The 20,975-nt window shown below is 45.8% G+C and overlaps 1 protein-coding gene across 6 annotated transcripts in view; it reads right to left on the bottom strand.

The window, feature by feature from the left end:
- LOC101960288 (stimulated by retinoic acid gene 6 protein-like) overlaps nucleotides 1-20,975 on the bottom strand; it is a 41,953-nt gene that overhangs the window by 4,406 nt on the left and 16,572 nt on the right. For 5 of the 6 annotated variants that reach the window (XR_013438183.1, XR_013438184.1, XM_078047849.1 and 2 more), the window contains exons 5-16: nucleotides 19,409-19,539; nucleotides 17,144-17,264; nucleotides 15,640-15,685; nucleotides 14,612-14,740; nucleotides 12,812-12,882; nucleotides 11,461-11,572; nucleotides 8,416-8,569; nucleotides 4,788-4,863; nucleotides 2,595-2,676; nucleotides 2,413-2,461; nucleotides 1,918-2,035; nucleotides 783-1,037 (exon numbers count right to left, since the gene is read on the bottom strand). Coding sequence is in view for 4 of the 6 variants with exons in the window: in XM_078047849.1 (XP_077903975.1) it covers nucleotides 783-1,037; nucleotides 1,918-2,035; nucleotides 2,413-2,461; nucleotides 2,595-2,676; nucleotides 4,788-4,863; nucleotides 8,416-8,569; nucleotides 11,461-11,572; nucleotides 12,812-12,882; nucleotides 14,612-14,740; nucleotides 15,640-15,685; nucleotides 17,144-17,264; nucleotides 19,409-19,539 (1,344 nt within the window). In the remaining 2 variants the exon portion in view is untranslated. The remainder of the gene's footprint in view (nucleotides 1-782; nucleotides 1,038-1,917; nucleotides 2,036-2,412; nucleotides 2,462-2,594; nucleotides 2,677-4,787; nucleotides 4,864-8,415; nucleotides 8,570-11,460; nucleotides 11,573-12,811; nucleotides 12,883-14,611; nucleotides 14,741-15,639; nucleotides 15,686-17,143; nucleotides 17,265-19,408; nucleotides 19,540-20,975) is intronic. The other variant, XM_078047851.1, reaches the window with a different exon arrangement.

The following is a 20,975-nucleotide window of genomic DNA, read 5'->3' as shown; positions in this document are numbered from 1 at the left end:
GAGTGTCAGGTCCCCCTCAGAGAGGACATCTCTTGATCTTGTCATTTTGTGTCTCCTTCCTGTCGCACAGCATCTAAGACCCCTGTATGGTGACAATTTTATATCCTCAGTTTCCTAACACACCCTACTTTTGGGGTCTCCCTGCCTACAGTCATGCTGTGATAGCTGCTGGCCATGTCCTCTACTATAAGTGCAGAAATTCTACCATCCTACTCAAACTTCCCATCTGCAGTGCAATTACCACCCTCTCCCCACCCTTCAACCCCAGCTCCTCCTCCTCCACCTACGCCTCTCCTCCTCCATTGACCATGTTTCTCTGGAGATCATTTTGCACCCTCTGGGGTCTGCTGCCCTTGCTGTCTGTGTGCCTGTCTGTTCTGATGGGCTGTTAGCTTCTAGGCAGGTGGTGTCAGGATTCTCTCTTTCCCTTCAGTGCCCAGGTTTCCCCAATTAGAATCAGCAAGGGTCACCAGGAGCTGGGCACTATTGTTCTAAGTCCATACTTGAACACATTCCAACCTTATAACATGTTGTTAAGATATGCAAAATGATTTATAAGGGGGAAACTGAGGTTCATAGATGTTTAGTAAGCTCACACAAGGTCACAGGGCTCCTAAGGGGTGAGCCGGGATTGGGGGCCAAGCATTCTGACTCCAGAGCTCAGCCCTGCCCATTATATCACCTCTCAGAGTATAGAGAGGCCCTGGAACCTGCCAAGGGTGAAGGGGAAGGACTGGGAGACAGCCTAAGCCCAGCCACGTCCCCATTCGTCTTCATCTCACCTGTTATTGAGAGCCAAGGGCTTCTGCTTGTCCCCTGGGCCCAGCTTGGGCTGCAGGAAGAAGCTGGCGGCAATCCACATCTGCAGGATCATGAGGCCCAGGATGATGGAGATGGTGAGGCTGAAACACAGGGCAGGCACCTGAGGTGGCCTTCCCTGCTCTTCTAGGCTCATCTCAGATGTCCAGAGATAGGGAGGAGGGAGAGGCTGGCCACCCAGCGTGTGAGCTCCGTGCTCGGGAGCCATCCTATGCCCACTGTGCAGGTGAGGAACAGAGGCTCAAACGTGGGAGGTGGCTTTACCAAGGCCCCATGGCCAGAGCTTCTGGCTCCAGATCATAACCCATGGCTCTCAACGATGTCCCTTCTTACCAGGAGTGGCAGCCGGTGAGTGGCTTGACAGTTTGAGAATGAGAGAAATAAATGGTGCTTGGGAAGAGCCTTAGAAGCTGTGGGAAAGTGCACAAGGTGGGCTCCACCCCAGACTCGCATGGGGCTCTGGTAGGGAGGTCCCCAGAGTGTCACATGCAATGTGGACACTCTTGAGTGACAGTGTGAGGTCATGGTAAGAAGCCTTTGGTTTCAGATTGCCTGGCCCTCGATGCTGTATCCTCCCTCTCTTTGGATAGAGCACTTGGTTGCTCGGTGATTGTTTTCTGGACTGTGCATAAGCACCAAACTCACAGAGCTGACATGAGGAAAGACACATAGTAAATGCTCAAGGATACCAGCATTCACCGTTTTCCAGATGGGTAAACTGAGGCTCAGAGAAGGGGAGGCATTTGCCCCAAGTCACACAGCACATCTAAAAATTTAGCCAGGATTATTCCCTGCCTCCTTCCATCATGCTGTCCTGTCTCTCCCTCACCTCCTGAGAACCCAGTTTTCCCAGATGGAAAATGCACATCATCTCTCTCTCTCCCTCTCTCCCCGCCCCCTCTCACACACACACACACACACACACACACACACACACACACACAGAGTTATAAAGGCTCATTGTAACGGTGAGAGAGAAAGCTTTTTTTCAAACTGGAAGTTTCCCTTCCTGGTCAGTTGAGGTGACAGCCCAAGATCAGGGGCCCAGGGATTGGCTCTCAGGACTCAAGGAGGACAGGCCACCCACTCAGCACTTACATCCCAAGTCCCAGCCTTCGGAGCATCTCCAGGCCCCTGTGGTGGGTGACAGGAAGCACCAGGCCATACATGATCATCAGGCCACACAGGCTCTGCATCACATGGATGATGAGGTAGCCTGGGGACAGGGGAGTAAGGCTCACTTGGGGGTCGCCATGATCTGCCCCCATGTCTTCCTGGCAGTCCACGCGAGGCCCTGGCATGGTTGCTGATGCTATTCCTGCTGCCTGGCATGGCCTCCCCTGTCTTCCCACTCTTCTCTTCCCACCTGCAGACTCCCCTAGAGAGCCTCAGAGCCCTGTCCTGGCTGGGGTCAGTCACTTCCTCCTCTGGTGATCTTAACATTCAGGACAGGCGGGGAGGGTGACAGGATGATGGACCTGTGTGTCTCTCCCCCATCCTGAAGGTCCCTTGAGGGCAGGGCTGCTTCCCACTCCCCTCTCCTCCCTCCCAGGAAACATGTGTTGGGTTGCACAGGCCCCAGGTGGCACTTACCCCACAGAATATAAGCTATTTGCCAGCCGGAGTACCTTGCAATGGCCACCTGAGATGTAGAAGGAAACAGTGACCTCAGAGCAGGAGAGAACCTTCGTGCCCTCTGACCCCCTTACCAGTCTCAGAGGTTCCCCACAACCCAAAGAGGCAGGTTTGGGTACAAGGCTCAGTCTCAGACTCACCACACTCTCGGACGGGGAAGGACTGTGGAACCGCAAAGGGAGAAAGTGTTTATCTCCTGCCCACAGCCTCTTCATGTGCTTTCTGGAGAAAAGGTGTGAAATAATTAAGTGATGCCCATAACCACGGCTCCTTTTGCATGAACGACCTCCGTGGGCAGAAACAGAAAGGCCCGAGGACGTGGGGGGCAGGCGGCCTGGAGTCCGCTGTGTTCAGTACCAGCTCACAGCACCACCTGATCTGCCTTCCAAACCTACAAGTTTAATGTATTTTGTAAAAATGATTTTTATAATGACTGAGTCCTAATGGCAACTGAATCTGATCAATGCGTTGTGGGTAGCTTTTATTTTCTTCAGTTTGCTTTCTACGCTGTTGTATTTTGCTACCAGGAATATCTATTGCTTAGGTGATGAGATTCAGAGAACAGGTGAAAACAGAGACCGGTGGTGGGGATGGCCTTACAACAGTGCGGAGGGGAACAAGAGCCCAGCGGCTCGCGCCACCCACCCGCACAGACTGCTTCCTTTCCCTTCTCTAGGCCTTGGCCCTGGACATAGAGATCAGGCTGACGTCGTCACAGTCCCAGGGCACGTTTGCTTCTTATTTTAACTTAACATTTTACCTCCAGCATTTTTCCAGGACTTTTTTTTTTTTTTCACTTTTCATGATCACTAAGTTTGAAACTCTTAGAATAAAAAAAAGAATATAAGAATCTCGTCAATAATTCTCATACTTATTACATTTTTAAATGAGAATATTTAGGCTATAATGAGATAAATAAACTGTGTTATTAAATATGTGATGTAACTAGTTTCTTTTTACTTTTTTAATAGTGATACCAGAAATTTCAAATTTGCATGTATGACTTTCTTTTTCTTTTCTTTTCTTTCTTTTTCTTTTTTTTTTTTTTGGTAGCACTGGAGTCATACACTACCACCAACACACACACACACACACACACACACACACACACACACACACAAACACAGCATATATTTGCACTGTGCATAAGAAATTTCTGGAAAGATACACAGAAAACAGTTAACAGTAGATATCTGGGGGTAAGACCTTAGGAACCCAAGTGTGAGGAAGACTTACTTTAACACTAAATGTTCTTCATAATACTTTTTTTTTAAGTGTCTACATGTAGCTTAGGTTAATGCCAAGAGCAATTAAAATGCTGGCACAGTGCTAGTGCCCTGAAGTAGGTAGGGGGGTTCCTCACCCATAATTTCCTCTGCCCCACTGTCCTGATAAGAAGGCAAGGCAAGGTCGTCCTGGAGGACCGGTGGAAGGCAAGGAGCCGCCTGGACTCCTCTCTCCAGATACCCTCTCCTCCCTCCTCTTGAGCCACCCTCCTCCAAATCCATCAGCCTCTCTGCAGGGTGGTTGCCCTTGGTTACACTCAGAGGTCTCACAGAATATCTCCAGCCACAGGTAGACCACCCACCAGGTCCACAGAAAGGGAGCAAGGCAGGGCTGGTGGAGAGCTGGGTCCCTTCATGCCAGGAGAATATTCTTGTGGGCTCCACCTGCAAGACACCTGCCCATTGGGTCTCTTTGGGCAGGCAATTGGGGAGAATCTTAAGATACGCTGCTTCAGAGATGTAATCTCTGTGAGCCTGTGGGGTTTGTGGGGAGCAAGGTAGCAGTTACACCAAAACTGACGCCTGTAAGTAAATGCTTGTGCATGTTTAAGGCCATCCCTTCCTCCTGCTCTGTGCACTGCTGCCCCTGCACTGTCATTCTTGAGACTGATGCTCCTGGTCCGCGTGACCCAAGTTCCACTGATGTCCCTTGATCTAGATTTACCTGTTGGGAGCCCCCAGTTATCAACCTCAAATAGCTGAGTAGGTCTGATGCCCAATGGAAATGCCAGATAACATCTTGTGGCCAGAAAGACTGAACCATCTGCTAATTGCTTGGGCATATTATTTAATTGCTGAGTCTCAGCTTTCTCAAAGCGTAAAAATGGAGACATTCAATGAGGATTTCAGCCTAATGCCTGTTCATCAGAGAAGTTCAAATCCATAGTTGAATTTTTTCTTCCTTCCTATCAAAAGATGTGGCTACCCTGGACATTGTATTCAATTCCTAGACACAGATTGGTATTGCAGGTACCGCCCCGGAGTTCTGAGAAGTCGGTGATAACATTCTGGCTAAAGTCACACAAATGACTCCCAGAGTCCTCTTACCTGTAACAAGCCAAAATATGGAACAGATAGCTCACACTCGTGAGAGATGCAGGCAAAATGGTAGCCACCCAGACTCCTGGAATATGAAAAGGGAGATGAGAGGCCTTGAAAAATAAACTTGGAATGGAATATTCAAGAAGCAGAATCTCATACCCAAAAGGTCTAAGCAAAATTATGCTTCCTTTATCTATACATTTCCTTTATCCATACATTTCTTGATAACTTCTACTCATTTTTCTGTTTCATTTTAACCACAAATGCCCTTGATGCACTTTATTTCCTTCCTAATTCTCTCCTTTAGTGTTATATTTTTCACTCTGTAGTGAATAAAGGAAGGGAAAATTGTGGAGTACACACATCATTGATAGCCTCCATAGATGGAAAACATCATTAATGTTTGAATTACAATTGCCACTTCTGGGGAGTGCGTTGGTTACACAGCAACCAGATACAAGGATTAATGGGGATCAAGAGGTCTTGGCTATTCACTCATTCACCCTTAATCAAGTTTTTTATATTTAGAATATAACTTGCTTTCAGAGAGATTCTATGCATTAATGAGGGAGGGATGTAGGAATCAGGGGAGGAAGGTGACTTGTTGGTTTAAAAGGTTCTGAAGAAGCTAATCCTCAATAGGTGCAGGAAAAAAATAGCATTTGACAAATCCAAATCTCTTTATGATTAAAAGCACTCAGTGACCTAGTAATAGCAGGGAACTTCCTCAGCCTGATAAAGGGCATTTGCTGAAAACCCACAATAAGTATCAGATTTTATGGTGAAAGACTGAAAGTTTCCCTCAACATCAGGCACAAGATAAGCAATGTCAGCTCTTGTCAATTGTAGTCAGCATTGTACTGGAGGTTGTAGCCAGTGCAATTAGTCAAGAAAAAGAAAATAAAATGCAGGCTGGGGATGTGGCTCAAGCGGTAGTGCACTCGCCTGGCATGCGTGTGGCCCAGGTTCGATCCTCAGCACCACATACAAACAAAGATGTTGTGTCCGCTGAAAACTAAAAAATAAATATTAAAAAATTCAAAAAAAAAAAAGAAAAGAAAATGCATCCTGGTTGGAAAGGAAGAAGTAAAACCATCTCTATGCACAAATGACATGATCTTATATATAGGAAATCCTAGGGGATACACACAAAAAATTAGTAGAACTAATAAGCGAGTTCTGCAAAATTTTCAGGTTATAAGAATAATACATTAAGTATTATTACAATAATACATTAAGTAATAATACAATGAACAATCTGAAAATGAAGAAAACTGTTGCATTTATAATAGTATAAAAAGCATAACATACTTAAGAATAAACATAGTGAAAGAATATACAACTTGTATACTGCAAATTACAAAAGATTTTGAAAGAAATTAAAGAAGATCTAAATTAATGAAAAGACATTTCTTGCTCACATATAGGATATTAATTGTTATAGCAATATTCTCCAAATTGATCTACATACTCAAACTGAAAATCCAAATGCCATTTTGCATTAACAAAGCTAATCCTAAAAATCACTTACAATTAAGAGACCCAGAATAGTCAATATAATCTTGAGAAAGAATAAAATTTCAGGACTCACTGTTCCTAATTTCAAACTTAGTACAAAACTACAGTAATAAAGTTAGTATAGAACTGGCAGAAAGATAAGCAAATGGATCAATGGAATAGAATTGAGTATCAAAAATAAACCATTATACTTTATAGGTCAATCTATTATCAACACAATGGGGACTGTCACCAATAAGACTTAGAATGGGTACTCCTGAATTAAAGGGTAGCATATGCTCTCTGTGTTATGCCCAGGATCTCACCATGCTGATCATAAATCTGCACTGAAGATGAATGAAATGTTCAAGGGCAACAGTAAACTATGGGACTATGGAAGGAGCAGTACCTGCCTCAGCATCACCTGGAAGGTAATGTCCATGACATACCTGGGTGTAAAAGAGTAATTCGTATCAAGGCCCTCCTCCCCCAAGTTTTATACTCTCCCAGCTCATGAGTCTTAAGTGGGGGAGGGGGAGTCACTTGCCACGTCTGTTTCATGAGTTAGGGAACATTAGCCATTAAATATCAGAGTCCTAAAAGATTTTGCAAACCATTTAGCAAGCCACTACAAGCCTCACTCTGCGAATGAGGAAATCGAGGCCAAGAGAAGGGTTCCAACTTGTCCTGCAGCAAGGACAAGTTTATCCTGACGCCTTGTCCAGGTGCTTTCTCATTTGGAAATAGAAGACAATTCTCCTTCCTCCACAGACAATGGGCACGTCATTAGGATCTATCATTTTCCAAGAAAGCTTTCTTTATAAGAAAGCTTTTATAAGAGGACGTGGCTTCTCTGTCGCCCACAATAAAGGGGCAAAGGACTTTCAAAAGGAGACATAAATGGTCAATAGTCATAGTAAAAACTGCTCATCACTAGTTATCAGGGAATGTAAATTAAAATCACAGTGAGATATCATCTCATACCTGTTAGAATGAATATTATCAAAAAGATAACTTAAGTGCTGGGAAGGATGTGGAGACACAGGAAATTCTGCATACTATCCGTTGGTCCATAAATTAGAACGACCATTATGGGAAACAGTATGGAAGCCGTTTCAAAAAAAATTTAAATTACAACTACTTTATGATCTAGCAATGCCACCACTATGTATATATTCAAAGAAAATAAAATCAGTATGTCAAAGAGATAGCTTCACTCTCATGTTCATGGCAGTATTATTTATAATAATAAATAATATAATATAATAGCCAAGATATGGACTCATCCTAAGTGTCCATCAGCTAATGAATGGATTTAAAAAAAAAAAAGTTGTGTACACAATGGAACACTATTCAGCCATAAAAAAAAAGAAAATCCTGTCATTTGAGACAACATGGATGAACCTGGAGGCTATTAAGGCAAATACCATATAGTGTCACATACATGTGGAATCTTAAAAAGTTGAATTCATAGAAGCAGGAAGTAGAGAATGGAGGTTATCAGAGGTGGGCAGTGGCAGAGGGAAGGTCTCAGGGAGCTGTTAATCTAAGGATACAAAATTCAGTGGGACAAAAGAAATAAATTCAAGAGTCTGTTTGTGTGCGTGTGTACATGTATGGTACTGTGGATTGAATCCAGGGCCTTTTTAAATTTTATCTTGAGACAGGGTCTCACCAAATTGCCTACACTGGCCTCCAACTTATAACAAGAGATCTATTTTAAAAAGTGACCTTCGGGCAAATTTTGAAAAATGTTAATGAACTTTTCATGTTATCTTAAAGAAAAGTGAAGACTCGGTGTTTTATTTTACTTTCCAAGTGGAAAATAAAGGAACATTTTAATTCTTCCCACTGGAATTGAAAAAAATAGGCTATTTAAGATAAGAAAATTCTCAGGGCATATTCAATTCAGCCCCAAACAGATCCTGACAAAATGTTCTGTGTCCCGACCCCTGTGTCTTTCTGTTGACCCAGGGAGGCACAAATCAACTCTAGCACATTTTGCTCCAAGGCCAGACATCTCCGCCAGGTGATCTCGACACTAACAGCAATATTACTACAAGTGTGCACTGCCACACTTAAAATTCCCTTGCTTTCCCATGCTGGTGGCGGGAATGTTGGTAGCAGATGGTCTTACCTTTGGAGACGCTGATCAGCTCCTTCACCTGCAAGATGACTGGGGTCAGGGTCCCCGTCTCGTTCATTAAGGCGACATAACTCTCCAGCTTGCCTTCAAACACATCCAGCTTGTCTCTCACGAACACGAACATGCAGAACTCAATGATGATGAACTGGGGACACAGAGCAAAGGTTTCAAGGTCTTGCCTGAGTTTGGCTCAGCAGGGGAATAGCATATGGACTCCCTTTGGTTTTGAAATCAGCCTCTTACAGGCATTTCAGCTTCCAAAAGTGACCCTGGCTGCTTTAAAATGAATGAAACAGGAGCTGATAGAAAACTTTCCACTCTGTTCTCACCTTATAGCACACAAGACTGGGCCCCAAGGAACTCCTCAAACATTAATGGGATCAGCGTGAAGTGAATAGCTAACTTTGAGTGAGGGTGTAGGGCAAGCCCAGATGGCTACAGTTAAGCTCCCTCGCTGAGACTTCCAGCCAGCTATGTTTTAGCATGTAGTCAAGGTCATAAACACCCCGATTCAGCACTTTTGCTCAGATCAAAAACGTCTTCTTGTGGGCACGCACTTATGTAACCTGCTGGCAATGTGCCTTCTTTGTTTGGTCTGCATATAAAAATGCATATGGAAGGACTGGTGGCTAGAGGCTCCTGCTGTCTCCAAGTAGAGCATGCCTACTATCCCAACTGCACCTTGCATTTTCTTTTACCTGCATGGATGCCAAATCTGTTTCCCAGGGTCTGAGCCCCTGCAGGACAAAGGGCTGGCCTTAGGGACCGGTACAACCACCACTCCCATTGCTCTAGCCTTCATTGATCCTGACAGGAGCCATAGAGGAAAAGGTGTTTCCATACAAATGTGCTTACCCACCAGTCTGCCTTCCTATCATCGCACATTGTTTCTATGGCTCCTGCTGCCGTTTTTCTCTGCCAACCAAATCATGTTTGTCTCTGAAAGTGGAGCTCAAATGCTATCACATACAAGCAGTATCTCAATTTAGAAGAATTCACTGAACTTCCAGAGCACATTCATCTTATCCACTTTTTTATCCTAGACTATAAGATGTCTTATATATCCGTACCATGTCTTATATCCATCACTCAGAACATGAGATTCTTGGCACAGTGCTGAACATACAATTGATGCTCAATGAACACTTAAGAAATGCCGTAACTCCTAGGGAGTTGTTCAATATTGAAGAGAACTCTAGGTGTCCCTGAAAATCCATTCTCCCTTCTTTGGGTACAAAGCTAGACCACATTTCCTAGCTTCTTATATTAGATGTGGCTACATGGCCAATTTTAGCCAATGGAAGAGGACTAGAAGGGACGTGTGATACTTGCCACCCAGTCCATGAAATTTTCCTATAAGCTGAACATAGTGGCACCCACCTGTAATCCCAGCAAATCAGGAGCCTGAGGCAGGACGATTACAAGTTAGAGGCCAGCCTCAGAAACTTAACAAAACCTCGTCTCAAAATTAAAGGAAAGAAAAGTTCTGGGGAATGTGGCCTGATGGTTAAGCAGCCTGGGTTCAATTTCTGCTATCAAAAGAAAAAAAAAATAGAGAAAACTCCCATAGGCATTTCTCCATGCTCCTTCCTTTCTGTTGACAGCATGCAGATATAATGAGGTCCTCAGGAAGCAGGGACACAGGATGGAAGATTACTGGGTTCCTGAATGACCACATGGTGCATAATTACCTCTGAATACCCCCTCAGCACTGCTGTATGGGCAAATAACGTAGAGTGTTGATCCACTGAGATTTAGGGGATTACTGGACTTCAGCACAACCTAATTAATACACTCACTTGAAAACTTAATCACAGGATTAATTTAAATAAGGATCATCCCTATACGTAGAGACGAGCAAAAGATGATTGGCCTTTACCATTTTTATTCTATTTGACACTCTCTTGACTATCATTTTACTTCAGATGCTTTTGACCACACAAGTTTTGATTCTATAGTTAATAAACACCGAAATCAGAATCATGTCAACATTTAAAAATTTGGGGTGAGGGGCTGGGCTGTGGCTCAGTGGTAGAGCACTTGCCTAGCATGTGTGAGGCTCTTATTTCAATCCTTGGCACTACATAAAAATAAATAATAAAATAAAGGTGTTGTGTCCATCTCCAACTAAAAAAGTATTGGGGGGCAAGAAAGCAAATTAAAATAGGACTTTTAAATTTTGTTCCATTTAAAAAATATAGTACCATAAACCAATTCTAGTTTATCCACTTTTATATATTTATTTATTTATTGCTACCAGGGATTGAACTCAGGGGCACTCGGCCACTGAGTCACATCCCCAGCCCTATTTTGTATTTTACTTAGACACAGGGTCTCACTGAGTTGCTTCATGCCTCGCAGTTGCTGAGGCTGGCTTTGAACTCACGATCCTCTTGCCTCAGCCTCCCAAACTGCTGGGATTACAGGCATGTGCCACCGCACCCAGCGATCCACTTTTATTTTTAATTCACTAATAATTTGGCAGGATCAATTATTTACTATTTAACTGATATGAATTTTGTTAACAGCACAGTTTACTAACTAGATTATATAATTATGTTTTCTTTTATTTTCATTTTTGTGGTGCAGGGGATTGAACCCAGGACCCTGGGCATCCCAGGCAAGCACTCTGCCACCGACCTACAACCTGAGCCCTAATTATAAGTTTTCTTTAGGGATCATTAACTCTACCAACTTTCCTGGGTCAAATTGTATATGAAATTGTCTCAAATGTATTTTTTCTTCCGTTAATTCTTAGTTAATGATAAATTTCACCACGTGGAGTTGTAAGCATATCAGTTTTATTTTGTGTGGATTCATTTTCTTAGTGATATTCACCCTGTGGGTAAACATGTCCTTTGGGAGCAAAATAGTAGCACTGAAGCCCTGTACTTCCTTGACTTACCAAGATTTGATTTTGACCCAGCTTTTCAGGAACCTATTCAACAGATTCCATGTCTCAAAGGCCCCATAACCCCAGCCCCTGCCCTGCTCCATTTATAAAATATAAAAAAGGATTTTCACAGAGCTACTTACGAGGTACAGGCAGATGAAAGCCAACACGATAGTTCCAACCATTCTGCTTGGGAATTGAAAACAGGGGTCCCAGTCATATACCCTGGTTTGGAACCAAGACTTTTTTCTCTCTCTGTGAATGAATAAACACCAAGAAAAGAGACGTAGGTAAAGAAATACCTGATTCTTCCAACAGTACCATCTTCTCTTTGTCTTGGAATTTAGGGTACAGAAAGAGCATTAGTAGTTTTTACTGTTTTCATAATCCCTTATCTTTTTTTAAGTTTTTTTAGATGTTGATGGACCTTTATTTTATTCATTTATTTATATGTGGTGCTGAAAATTGAACCCAAGGCCTCACACATGCTAGACAAGTGCTCTACCACTGAACCACAGCCCAGCCCCCATAATCCCTTACCTTTACAAAAACTGTAGGGGTTTTCTGGGTGGGGGGCAGTAATTTATTAAGCTAAATGATCAAATTCCTAGCTTCTTGGCAGTGAAGAGTGATCAGACTAAATTCAGGCCAATGCAATTTGAAAAGTTGCATTGGGAATGGGGAAGGGGGACTTTGGAGAGGCTACCAGGGGTAGTTTACCACTGAACAACATTTTTAACTCCTTTTATTTTTGATTTTAAGACAGGATTTTGCTAAATTGCTCAAAGTCTCACTAAGTTGCTGAGGCTGATCTCCAACTTGTGATCCTCCTGCCTCAGCCCAGTCACTGGAATTACAGGTGTGTGCCACTATCCCCAGTTAGTTTGAGACTTTTATCTGCATAACTGGAAAGGAAAATTTTTCTTTCTTCTGAGCTCAAGTCAGGAAGATATAAACTTAAAAGTCTGGGAGCATCACGTGGAGGAAGCCCACCTACCTGTGAAGCCCAAACAGTGAAAGCCTAGCTGGGAGAGGAGTGAGGGAAAGAGACCTAGTTCTGATGATATCAATAAGTCCCTGGAGGGCCGCACACAGCAGTGCACACCTGTGATCCCCAGTGGACGGCTGAGGCAGGAGGATCACAAGTTCAAAGCCAGCCTCAGCAAAAGTGAGGCACTCAGCAAATCAGTGAGACCCTGTCTCTAAATCAAATACAGAACAGGGCTGGGGATGTGGCTCAGTGGTTGAGTGTCCCTGAGTTCGATCCCTGGTACCAACAAAACAAAACAATACGCCCCTAGATTTGAGTCCCTCCCGATTTCTTAGCCGTGTGAACCCACTCATTTCCTTTCTTACAGATAGTTCACTTGAGGTTGTTTTCTGTAATTAGCCAACAAGAGCCCTGGCTCCTATAGCGCCATCCCACGGGTCCCAGGGCCTGTCCCCAGGGATCTCCTCAGTGAGCCTGGGGGTGAAGGGCAGAAGCCGGCTTACCGTGGGCAGGCCTTCTTCAGGAGCTGTTTGACGTGCTCGGCCTGGTGAGCTTCCAGCAGGGGCTTTTCCTCCTGTGGGAAAGGACACAGGAAGGCACCTGTCTGGTTCGGGTTTAGGACTCTGAGGGGCTATCGCTTTTGAGGGCAGGACTCTGGGAATGCAATTTAGCTACCATTTCTGTGGATCAGGCTCTCGCTGCTGTCCCCTGACTGCCAGCCACTGTGTCACTGTGTCAGAGGACTGACTTCCCGAGACACTGGCGATTTCCCATCATAGTTCAAGTCCTGAATTAAGAAAGATGCACCCCAAATCCTAACGCTCTCATTGTTGATGACAAGGAGATTCTCTGGCTCATTGCTTACCTTTTCAGCATTTAAATAAAAGAAATTTTAGTGGTCTGGTTTGAAATGTTTTCTCCAAGGGCAGTGAGCTTCCCACAGTAGTGTGTACGTTTTCTGTACTTTGAGAGATCTTATATATCCAGGATTTGGGGTAGAGTCCAAAAGATCTGGTTAGGATCCCACTGGAGATCGGGATTTGTGTGCCTCAGACAAGCTTCGCGTCTCTGCTCTTGGGCCCCTCCCTAGCAAATGGAGAAAATAATACCTTCCAGAAGGTCATGGTGGGGACTCAGGAAACACTCTCTACAAAGCACTTGCACAATGCCTGTCCAGGAAAAGCCCCCAACTAGTGACAGCTATTTTCTCAGGAAAAAAAAAATTCCTTTTTTCCCCCCAGTTTTAAGCAAAAGCATCCAAATTGGCCTTTTTTTTCTCTACAGAAAAAAAAGTTTAGATAAAATTTATATTTTAGGAAAAAACACTCTACCAGCAACTGTATTTGAGGGGAGTCCAGGAAGACCTAACTTCCATATTCAAATATGAAACATTCTGAAGCTCTTTGTCATAGCCAGGGCACCTTAATGTCATTTTCTTTCTTGTGCTATTTTTAGGCAGCTGCAGGTCTCTATGCGTGAGTCTTGCGGCCATCCACCAACACCCTGGTTCTACGTCCTTCAAGATACAATACATAATGCTGTGTCTTCTCACCCACTTGAAGGTGTGCACGACCAAAGGGTGGCTTTGTCCAAAAATGTCTGAATGACAAGTGACATCATGGTGGAGACTTGAAAAGCTAGTGCATTCTTCACTATGTTTTCTTTCCCTGCTCTGTGCCAATCAGTAGCATTCTCAGTGATGGCTCTTCCATCATCCTGGGTCACAGAGAGAAGAGAACTTGGGAGAAAGCCCCCAGCACACCTTTGATGGCCATGCAGCAATAGTGAGACGTGAGCTCTTATTGTTTTAAGCTACTGAGATCTGGAGGCTTGTTCGTTACTACAGCATAACCTAGCTTGTCCTGACTGCCATGTATTCCTTTTGAAAAGATAACCAAATGACAAGAAATTTTCAAGTTAAATAAAACAAACTAGTCACAACTCCTTCAAACTCAGGAGATGACAAAGGCCAAAGCTGCAGCAAATGAGTCCCAGGTGTCACTAGAAACCCCAAATTCTGATTCAACAGGAAGGTGTGGGGAGAGAAGAGGACCTATCTAACCCCAGCATGACCCCAGGCTACAGACATTTACCCCAAGCCAGAGAGGCTGTGTATGACAGGGGCTAAGAGACTGGGTTCCAATTCTGGCTCTGCCATATATTGGCTGGGTTACCTTAGGCAACTCACCTCACCTCTCTGGGTCCAAGTTTTTGAATCCAGGAAGTGAGAAGTTATAAGGATACCCACCTCCCAGGGCTGCTGTGAGGATTAAACCTGTGGTGCACACAACCAGTACACTCACCGCGTGGGGCTCCCAGCCCAGGAGGGCCTTCAGAGCCTTGACGAACATGTGCAGGAAGCGGCCCAGCAAGAAAGCCAGGCACAGCAGCGAGGGCCAGTAGAAGAGCAGGGTCTCGTACCTCCCCACAAACTGCAAGGGAAGCAGAGCAAGGGCGCGGGCTGCAGCGGGGCAGGGCCTGGCCACCAGGGGGCGCTGTGACGCGGGCTCGGCCGGCCCAGCAGCTCCCACCAAGGCCCGCCCGCTCCCTGCGGCCAGTCCCCGCGGTCCCGCCCGCCCGAGGAGATGCTCCGGGAAGCCCTGAACTTGGAGTCCCGCAGCCCGGGTTGCGGGTCTTTCCATCCCCGTTTTCTTTTATGAAAACAGTGTGCGTGGCTTTTTTGTTTTTCCTGATTAGGAAATTAGATGTTCTTTTTGAAAAATATGAGAGACTGAGAGGCAGCTAGCCAGGTGGACGGTCGAGGTGGGAAGGAAGAGAGGGAGAGGGAGAAGTAGCCCCGGAGCAGGGAAGGAGAGAGGGAGGCCTAGCAGGCCTCTTGCATCTTTCTCCATTTCTGGGCCCCAGGACTAAAGACCAACTTCCACCAACTCTGGGAAGGACAACTCATGGCCAAGCCAGAAGGGTGCCCTAGTGGAATCCACCCATTTTATAGACAGAGAAACTGAGGTTACACGGAATGGAAAGAAATGGGGTTTGGAGTCAGCCAGGCCTGACCTCAATTCCCAACTCTAGGTTCCTATGAGTTACTTAATGTGCTGGGACTCAGTTTCCTCACCTGTAAAATAGGTGTGATGAACTTCCCCACCAGGTGGGGCTGCTGTGAGACCCCTACCTGCCTGTGAACAGGCACCCTGATGACCGCTTGGTGAATGAACACAAGGTGCTGCACAAATGGAAGCATCACGAGTGGTTCCAACTCCCCTTTTTTGCACATGAGGAAGTTGAGGCCCAGACAGTGACAGAGGCTTGTCCAAGGTCACACAGCAGGTAGGCCATGATGATGTGACAGGTAAGGTCAGCAGACGCTTACCTGCCCATGAGGACACTCTGAGATTTGAAGAACAGTGACAACAAACCTGTAGGAACAGAAACAGGATTTAGGGCACTGGGTTCCCTCCGAGCCCAGCCCCACCACTAGCTCCAGTGAAAACAGCCCAGATCCCACCAGCCCAGACCTGCCTCCGGCTCCTTGCCCCCTGGGGAGGGCTGGTGCCTGGATCCCGTGCATGTCCCTCCCCACTCAGGCACCCAGTTTGGAAGATGTGGGGAGCTCGTCCTCCCTTCCCCCATCATTCAGGTGGGACGTGGACGTCCAGAGTTGACAAGGTCTATCCAGGGCACAGGGATGCGGGGGCAAGCGAGGACTCGGACCCAGATCTCCTAACTGGGCAGCTGAGGCTCTTTGGCCTCTCTGTGGCCTTGTCTGTAAACCCCCTCTGAAGCTGTGACCCTGGCTCAACACACTGCCCTGGTCACGTTCAAGGTCGGGCCCCAGCCCATGGCAGCCAAGCTGCTGAGTGAGTCCCATGCTCCTGTTTCCTTGTCCAGGGTTTGTCACCGGCTAATGGAGGATAGCGCTCCACATCGAACCCTGGAAGCTCTCAATTTAAATTTCTAAGAAGCACGTCACTGACAAACTTGGGATTGTGGCCACTGGTGTCAGCTGCTGTGAGGCCCTGCCAGCCACCCCTGGCGGATGGACTGAGGACCTGCCCCCTAGAAAACACTAGCAAGTTCTGGAGGGATTTGAAGGCAAGAAAATGAGCCTTCCCCTGGGAGCTGGAGAATCGTTCTTGGTGTTACTCAGTCAACAGTGTTCCCTGGTGCCAGCTCTGTGCCAGTCTGGTGCCCCGTGCTGAGGGCACGGAGCACAACAGGCAGGTGAGACAGCTGGGTGTCTGGCGGGAGCCACTGTGCATGGACAGGAGTTCATACCTGCCCCTGAGCCCGGTGGAGGGCAGATGACCCACACCAGGAACAGGAACACACGGACCAAGGGCCAGAACACGGGCCCACGGCTCTGTCTTGCTTCACCTGGCTCAGGGTGGGCATGTAAGAGTGGTTGCTGGGTGAGCCGGTGCAGGAGTGCAGGAGTGTGGTCTCGTGGGGTGGAGGTGTGTGCTAGACACTGCTGGGGACTGCAGAGGGAGGAAGAGGCCAGCTTCGGTGCCCTTAAATGCCAAGCAAGGGCACATGCGCTTTCTCTGAGGATCCTGAGACAAGCCATGATAGTGTTAAAGAGAAGCATCAAATGGGGTTCTCGTTTACCCCAGGGGGACTCTTGTAGCTTAAGTCCTCGACTTCTAGGAATATTCTAATAATGAGCAGCCTTAGGTGGGGCAGACAGAATGCTGCTCTAACCTTTGGAAGTTTCAAGTGCATCTCAAGAAGGGGGTCTCATGGGACCCTGGACAGGTCACCCCTGCCCACTCTGGGTCCCAGTTCTGGGCAAAGGTGTCCTTCAAGGGTTGCACTCAGATCACCTCCAGCCTAAGGAGTCAGGGGGTGCAGGGGAGCGGCAGAGTCCATCTTACCAGAGCAGGGAGTAGCAGAAGCCCAGGATGGAGCTGGTCAGCCGGAACTCGGACGAGAGGCAGGCGAAGAAGGGGAAGAAGGACAGGCCGACCTCGAAGCCTCCGATCAGAAGCACAAAGGCTGGCAGAGGAAAGGCCAGAGACGGTGAGCTCCCCTCCTCACCCCCGGGAGCTGCGGTGCTTGTACAGACCTCAAGTGGGGGTAAGTGGAGAAGCTCCAGGCTACACCCAAGGAGGAGCAGAGCCTGTCATTCCTGCAACAGGCCCTTCCTGGTCCTGCTCTGGGCAGGCAGGGGGCTTTCTAAAAAGATGGAGAAGATTCGATCCCTGCAGGTGATTAGCTCACAGTATGTCAGGTGGAGACAGACCACAGAAAGACACTCACAAAAACTACGAGAATACAGTACCACAAGCGCTCAGTAGCAACACAGAGGGACATGCATGTACACTACAGCACGCCCTCTACATACGGGTCCTGCCACTCCCCAGCTCTGAGATGTTCTAACAGGATCTAGGAGAATCCAATCATGCAGGAGGGCCTGTACCAAGTGTCTATTCTGAGCTGATCCTGGGAGAGGCTCCGAGGACATAAGAAGAAAAGGTATCAAAGCTCCAAATGTTTAAAAAAAAAAAAAAAAAACAAGAAATCTACATGACCTTAGTTTAGGCAAGAATTTCCTAAATGACATCATAAGTATGAACCATAAAAGAAAAACAGAGTCTATTAGATTTCATCAAAATTAAAGGGGTCAGCCTTTCAAAAGTCTGTTAGGAGGATGAGAGTACAAGCCACAGATGGGAGAAAACATTTTCAATTCATGTATCGTATAATAGACTTATACCTGGAATATATAAAGAACTCCCTGAATTCAATAAGAAAACAGAAATCCCAATTTTCAAAACTAGGTAAGTGACTTGGACAGAATCATTGTTATTAAACCTTTATCAAAGAGGATATAAGAACAGCAAATAGGCACATGAAAATACTCTCAGCACCATTACTATGAAAATTCAAAGGAGTACCACCATGAGGTGCCATTACATACCAAGCAGAATGGCTAAAAATAAAGATTGGCCATACCAAGTGCTGATGTAGGAATTCTACAATTAATATACCATGGTGGCCATCTAAAAATGGTTACAATGACTTTGAAAAACAGTTACATAGTTTCTTAAAAAGCATGATCTACTGTATGATCTATATGACCCAGCTCTTCCATTCATAGATATTTACCTGAGGAAAATGGAAACATGGACAGATTCCAAGACTTGTACACAAACGTTTTGTTAGCAGCTTTATTTGCAATAGCCAATAAGTGCAAATAAATCAGATGTTTATCAACAGGTCAGTGGATCAACTGTGATAGGTAGTGAAATATGCTCAGCAATAAAAAATAAAAAGATGAACTATTGATGAACGCTAAACATGTATGAATTGCAAAATAATTATGCTAGGTGAAGGAAGCCAGGTCAAAAAAAAGAAAAGAAAGGGCATTCCAGATGACTCCATATATACAAAATCCTGGGAAATTCAAACTAAGCAGGTAGGTGGCTTCTTGGAGATGGAGCAGTGACAGGAGGCCACAGGGAATCAGAGGTCACAAAGGGTAATAAGGAAACTTCTGGGGTCCCTTATCTTGATTTTGGCATTGGATTCATGGGTATAAATAAATATTGGTCAAAACTTGGGTACTCAAATTGGGTACTTCTGATAGGTGTCCAGTGAGATGCCGTTTGGGTTCTGAGATGGACGAGAGCCTAGTAGGCATTTGATCTTTTAAGTTAGAGTCCCCGAGAGGGAAATGGGCTGGGCAGAGAGGTTCAGGAATTGTCTAGGAAATCCCTGAACCTGTAAATTAGACCCGCTCCTTCAGATGAAGCAGGAGGCGGGAGGTAGGGGTGGATGGGAAGCTGAGCCAGTGGCCGAAGGAGCAAACGTTATGCTTTGAGGAGGAATCCCAGGCCTGTTGATAACCAGAGGCAGCGAGGCTGGGACTCAGGAGAGCAGCCGGGTGTAGGGGAGGACAATCCCCCTTCCTGCTCCCTTGTTACTTCACGTCTAAAGGGTCTCTGAACCTCGCTGGGGGAAAGCCCCACAAACCAGGTTTAGGGCTTTGTGGGCTAGGTCTTGACCCTGGGCGAGTCACAGGCCGGGAAGAACATGGCAGTTCACAATGTTAACCCCCTGTCCCCAGAGAACCCCTGTGGCCCCTGATAGCAGGAATGTCCATGGTGAAGTCCCAGCAGGAGTGAGGCGGCCTGTACCTTGAGCCCACTGCGGGACCTGCAGGGGCTGGTAGCCTTCTGAGAACAAGAACATGATCTTATTGGCTGTGGCCCCAAAGGCGATTCCATAGGACCACCGGTTACTGAAAGTCCCCACGAAGTCCAGAGGCCTGCAGACAACAGAAGCAGCTCATGAGGACAGAAGATGACTCTGAGACACTCCCACAGACGGTTTCCAAAGTAGCCATCTCATCTGGAAGAGGGATGATTGGAGAGTAAACTCTTCATTATAACCAAAACGCAACCCTCAGAGCTAGACACAGACTCCAGAGATTGAAGTGAGGAAGACAAAATTCTTTTCCTACAGGAGCTCCAAGTTCAGTAGAGGACACAGCAAGGACACTAGTAGCCACAACATAAGGCAAAATGAGACACGTGTGGTCTAGGAGACACAGACTGTATGACTGACATGGTAGAACAATAAACGTGTCTTATACGGGTTTGGGGGAACCTTCTCTGGACCCAAATATGTCCTATGAGAATTCTCTCTTCAGTGTATCTGATGGGGTCTGGGTATCTCTGGCCACATTGGTGCCAGGTGATTGAAGGAACTAAGCCTCTACCACTCTAGCCCATTAATTATTTTGAGTTAAATACACTTTTAAACCTGCAGGTACAAGAATATTAACTCTGACCTTCATGTTGCTACTTCAACACAGGAGGTGAAATTCCCACATGAAATTTCCCTCTCTATAGGAGGAAAATAGCATTCTTTTCATAAAGATAAGAATTTGAGATTGGAGAATTCTGTACAGAACTAATTAACATAACTCTAATCTTCACATCATTTAGTTACTTTTCCACAATGTGTTACTTTGGATCCAATCCAATATATCCATGTTCCACTTTAGCTGTCTCTATGGACCTTCATTTCCTTAGGAGGGCTCCTGTGTCACGTAAAATTTATGTTAAATAAATGTGCATGCTTTTGTCCTGTGGATCTCTTTTATGTCAACTTAAATTCTGGGACCCAGCTGAATCACCTTAAGAGGGTAAAGAGAAAAATTTGCCTTCCCTATACGACCATGCCTTCCTGGCCACCGTGGACAGGGTCACCGCCTGACTTTGGATGAGCCGGGTGGATGCCTGTTCTTGTATTTGGATTTGTGGCCCTTGGGCTATGAGCAAGTAGGTTGTTAAAGTCCTAGTTTGGAAAGTCACATCAAGTTGGGATCAGAGTCAATGCCACACAGAGATCCTAAGTCAGAGATCCTAGCTACCAGAGAGGAACACAGCAAAATAATGCTGAGGGGCCCTGGTGACACGGGGCAAAAAGACAAAGAGTCAATCTCCTATAGGTTCCCAGCTCTAGAGACCAGTTCTCATTAGGCCACTCTGGTTTCTGTGGATTTTTTTATTTTCAATTTTTTTTCTTTTTTTTTTTTTCCTGAAACAAAGCTTGAATGCACGTCTGTCTCTTCCAGCCAGGAGAGTTTGGTCTAGACCAGAGTAAACAACTCCAGCTATAAACTATCAACTCCTCTGGGGCGGGACCTAGCCCAGGACCTTGGAGAAGGGTCCATACCCAGTGCAGGTTTTCAGATGT

This window comes from Ictidomys tridecemlineatus, chromosome 4 (genome assembly GCF_052094955.1).
Source record: "Ictidomys tridecemlineatus isolate mIctTri1 chromosome 4, mIctTri1.hap1, whole genome shotgun sequence".
In the NCBI taxonomy this organism is placed as follows: domain Eukaryota; kingdom Metazoa; phylum Chordata; class Mammalia; order Rodentia; family Sciuridae; genus Ictidomys; species Ictidomys tridecemlineatus.
This window is presented reverse-complemented; position numbering and strand designations above follow the sequence as displayed.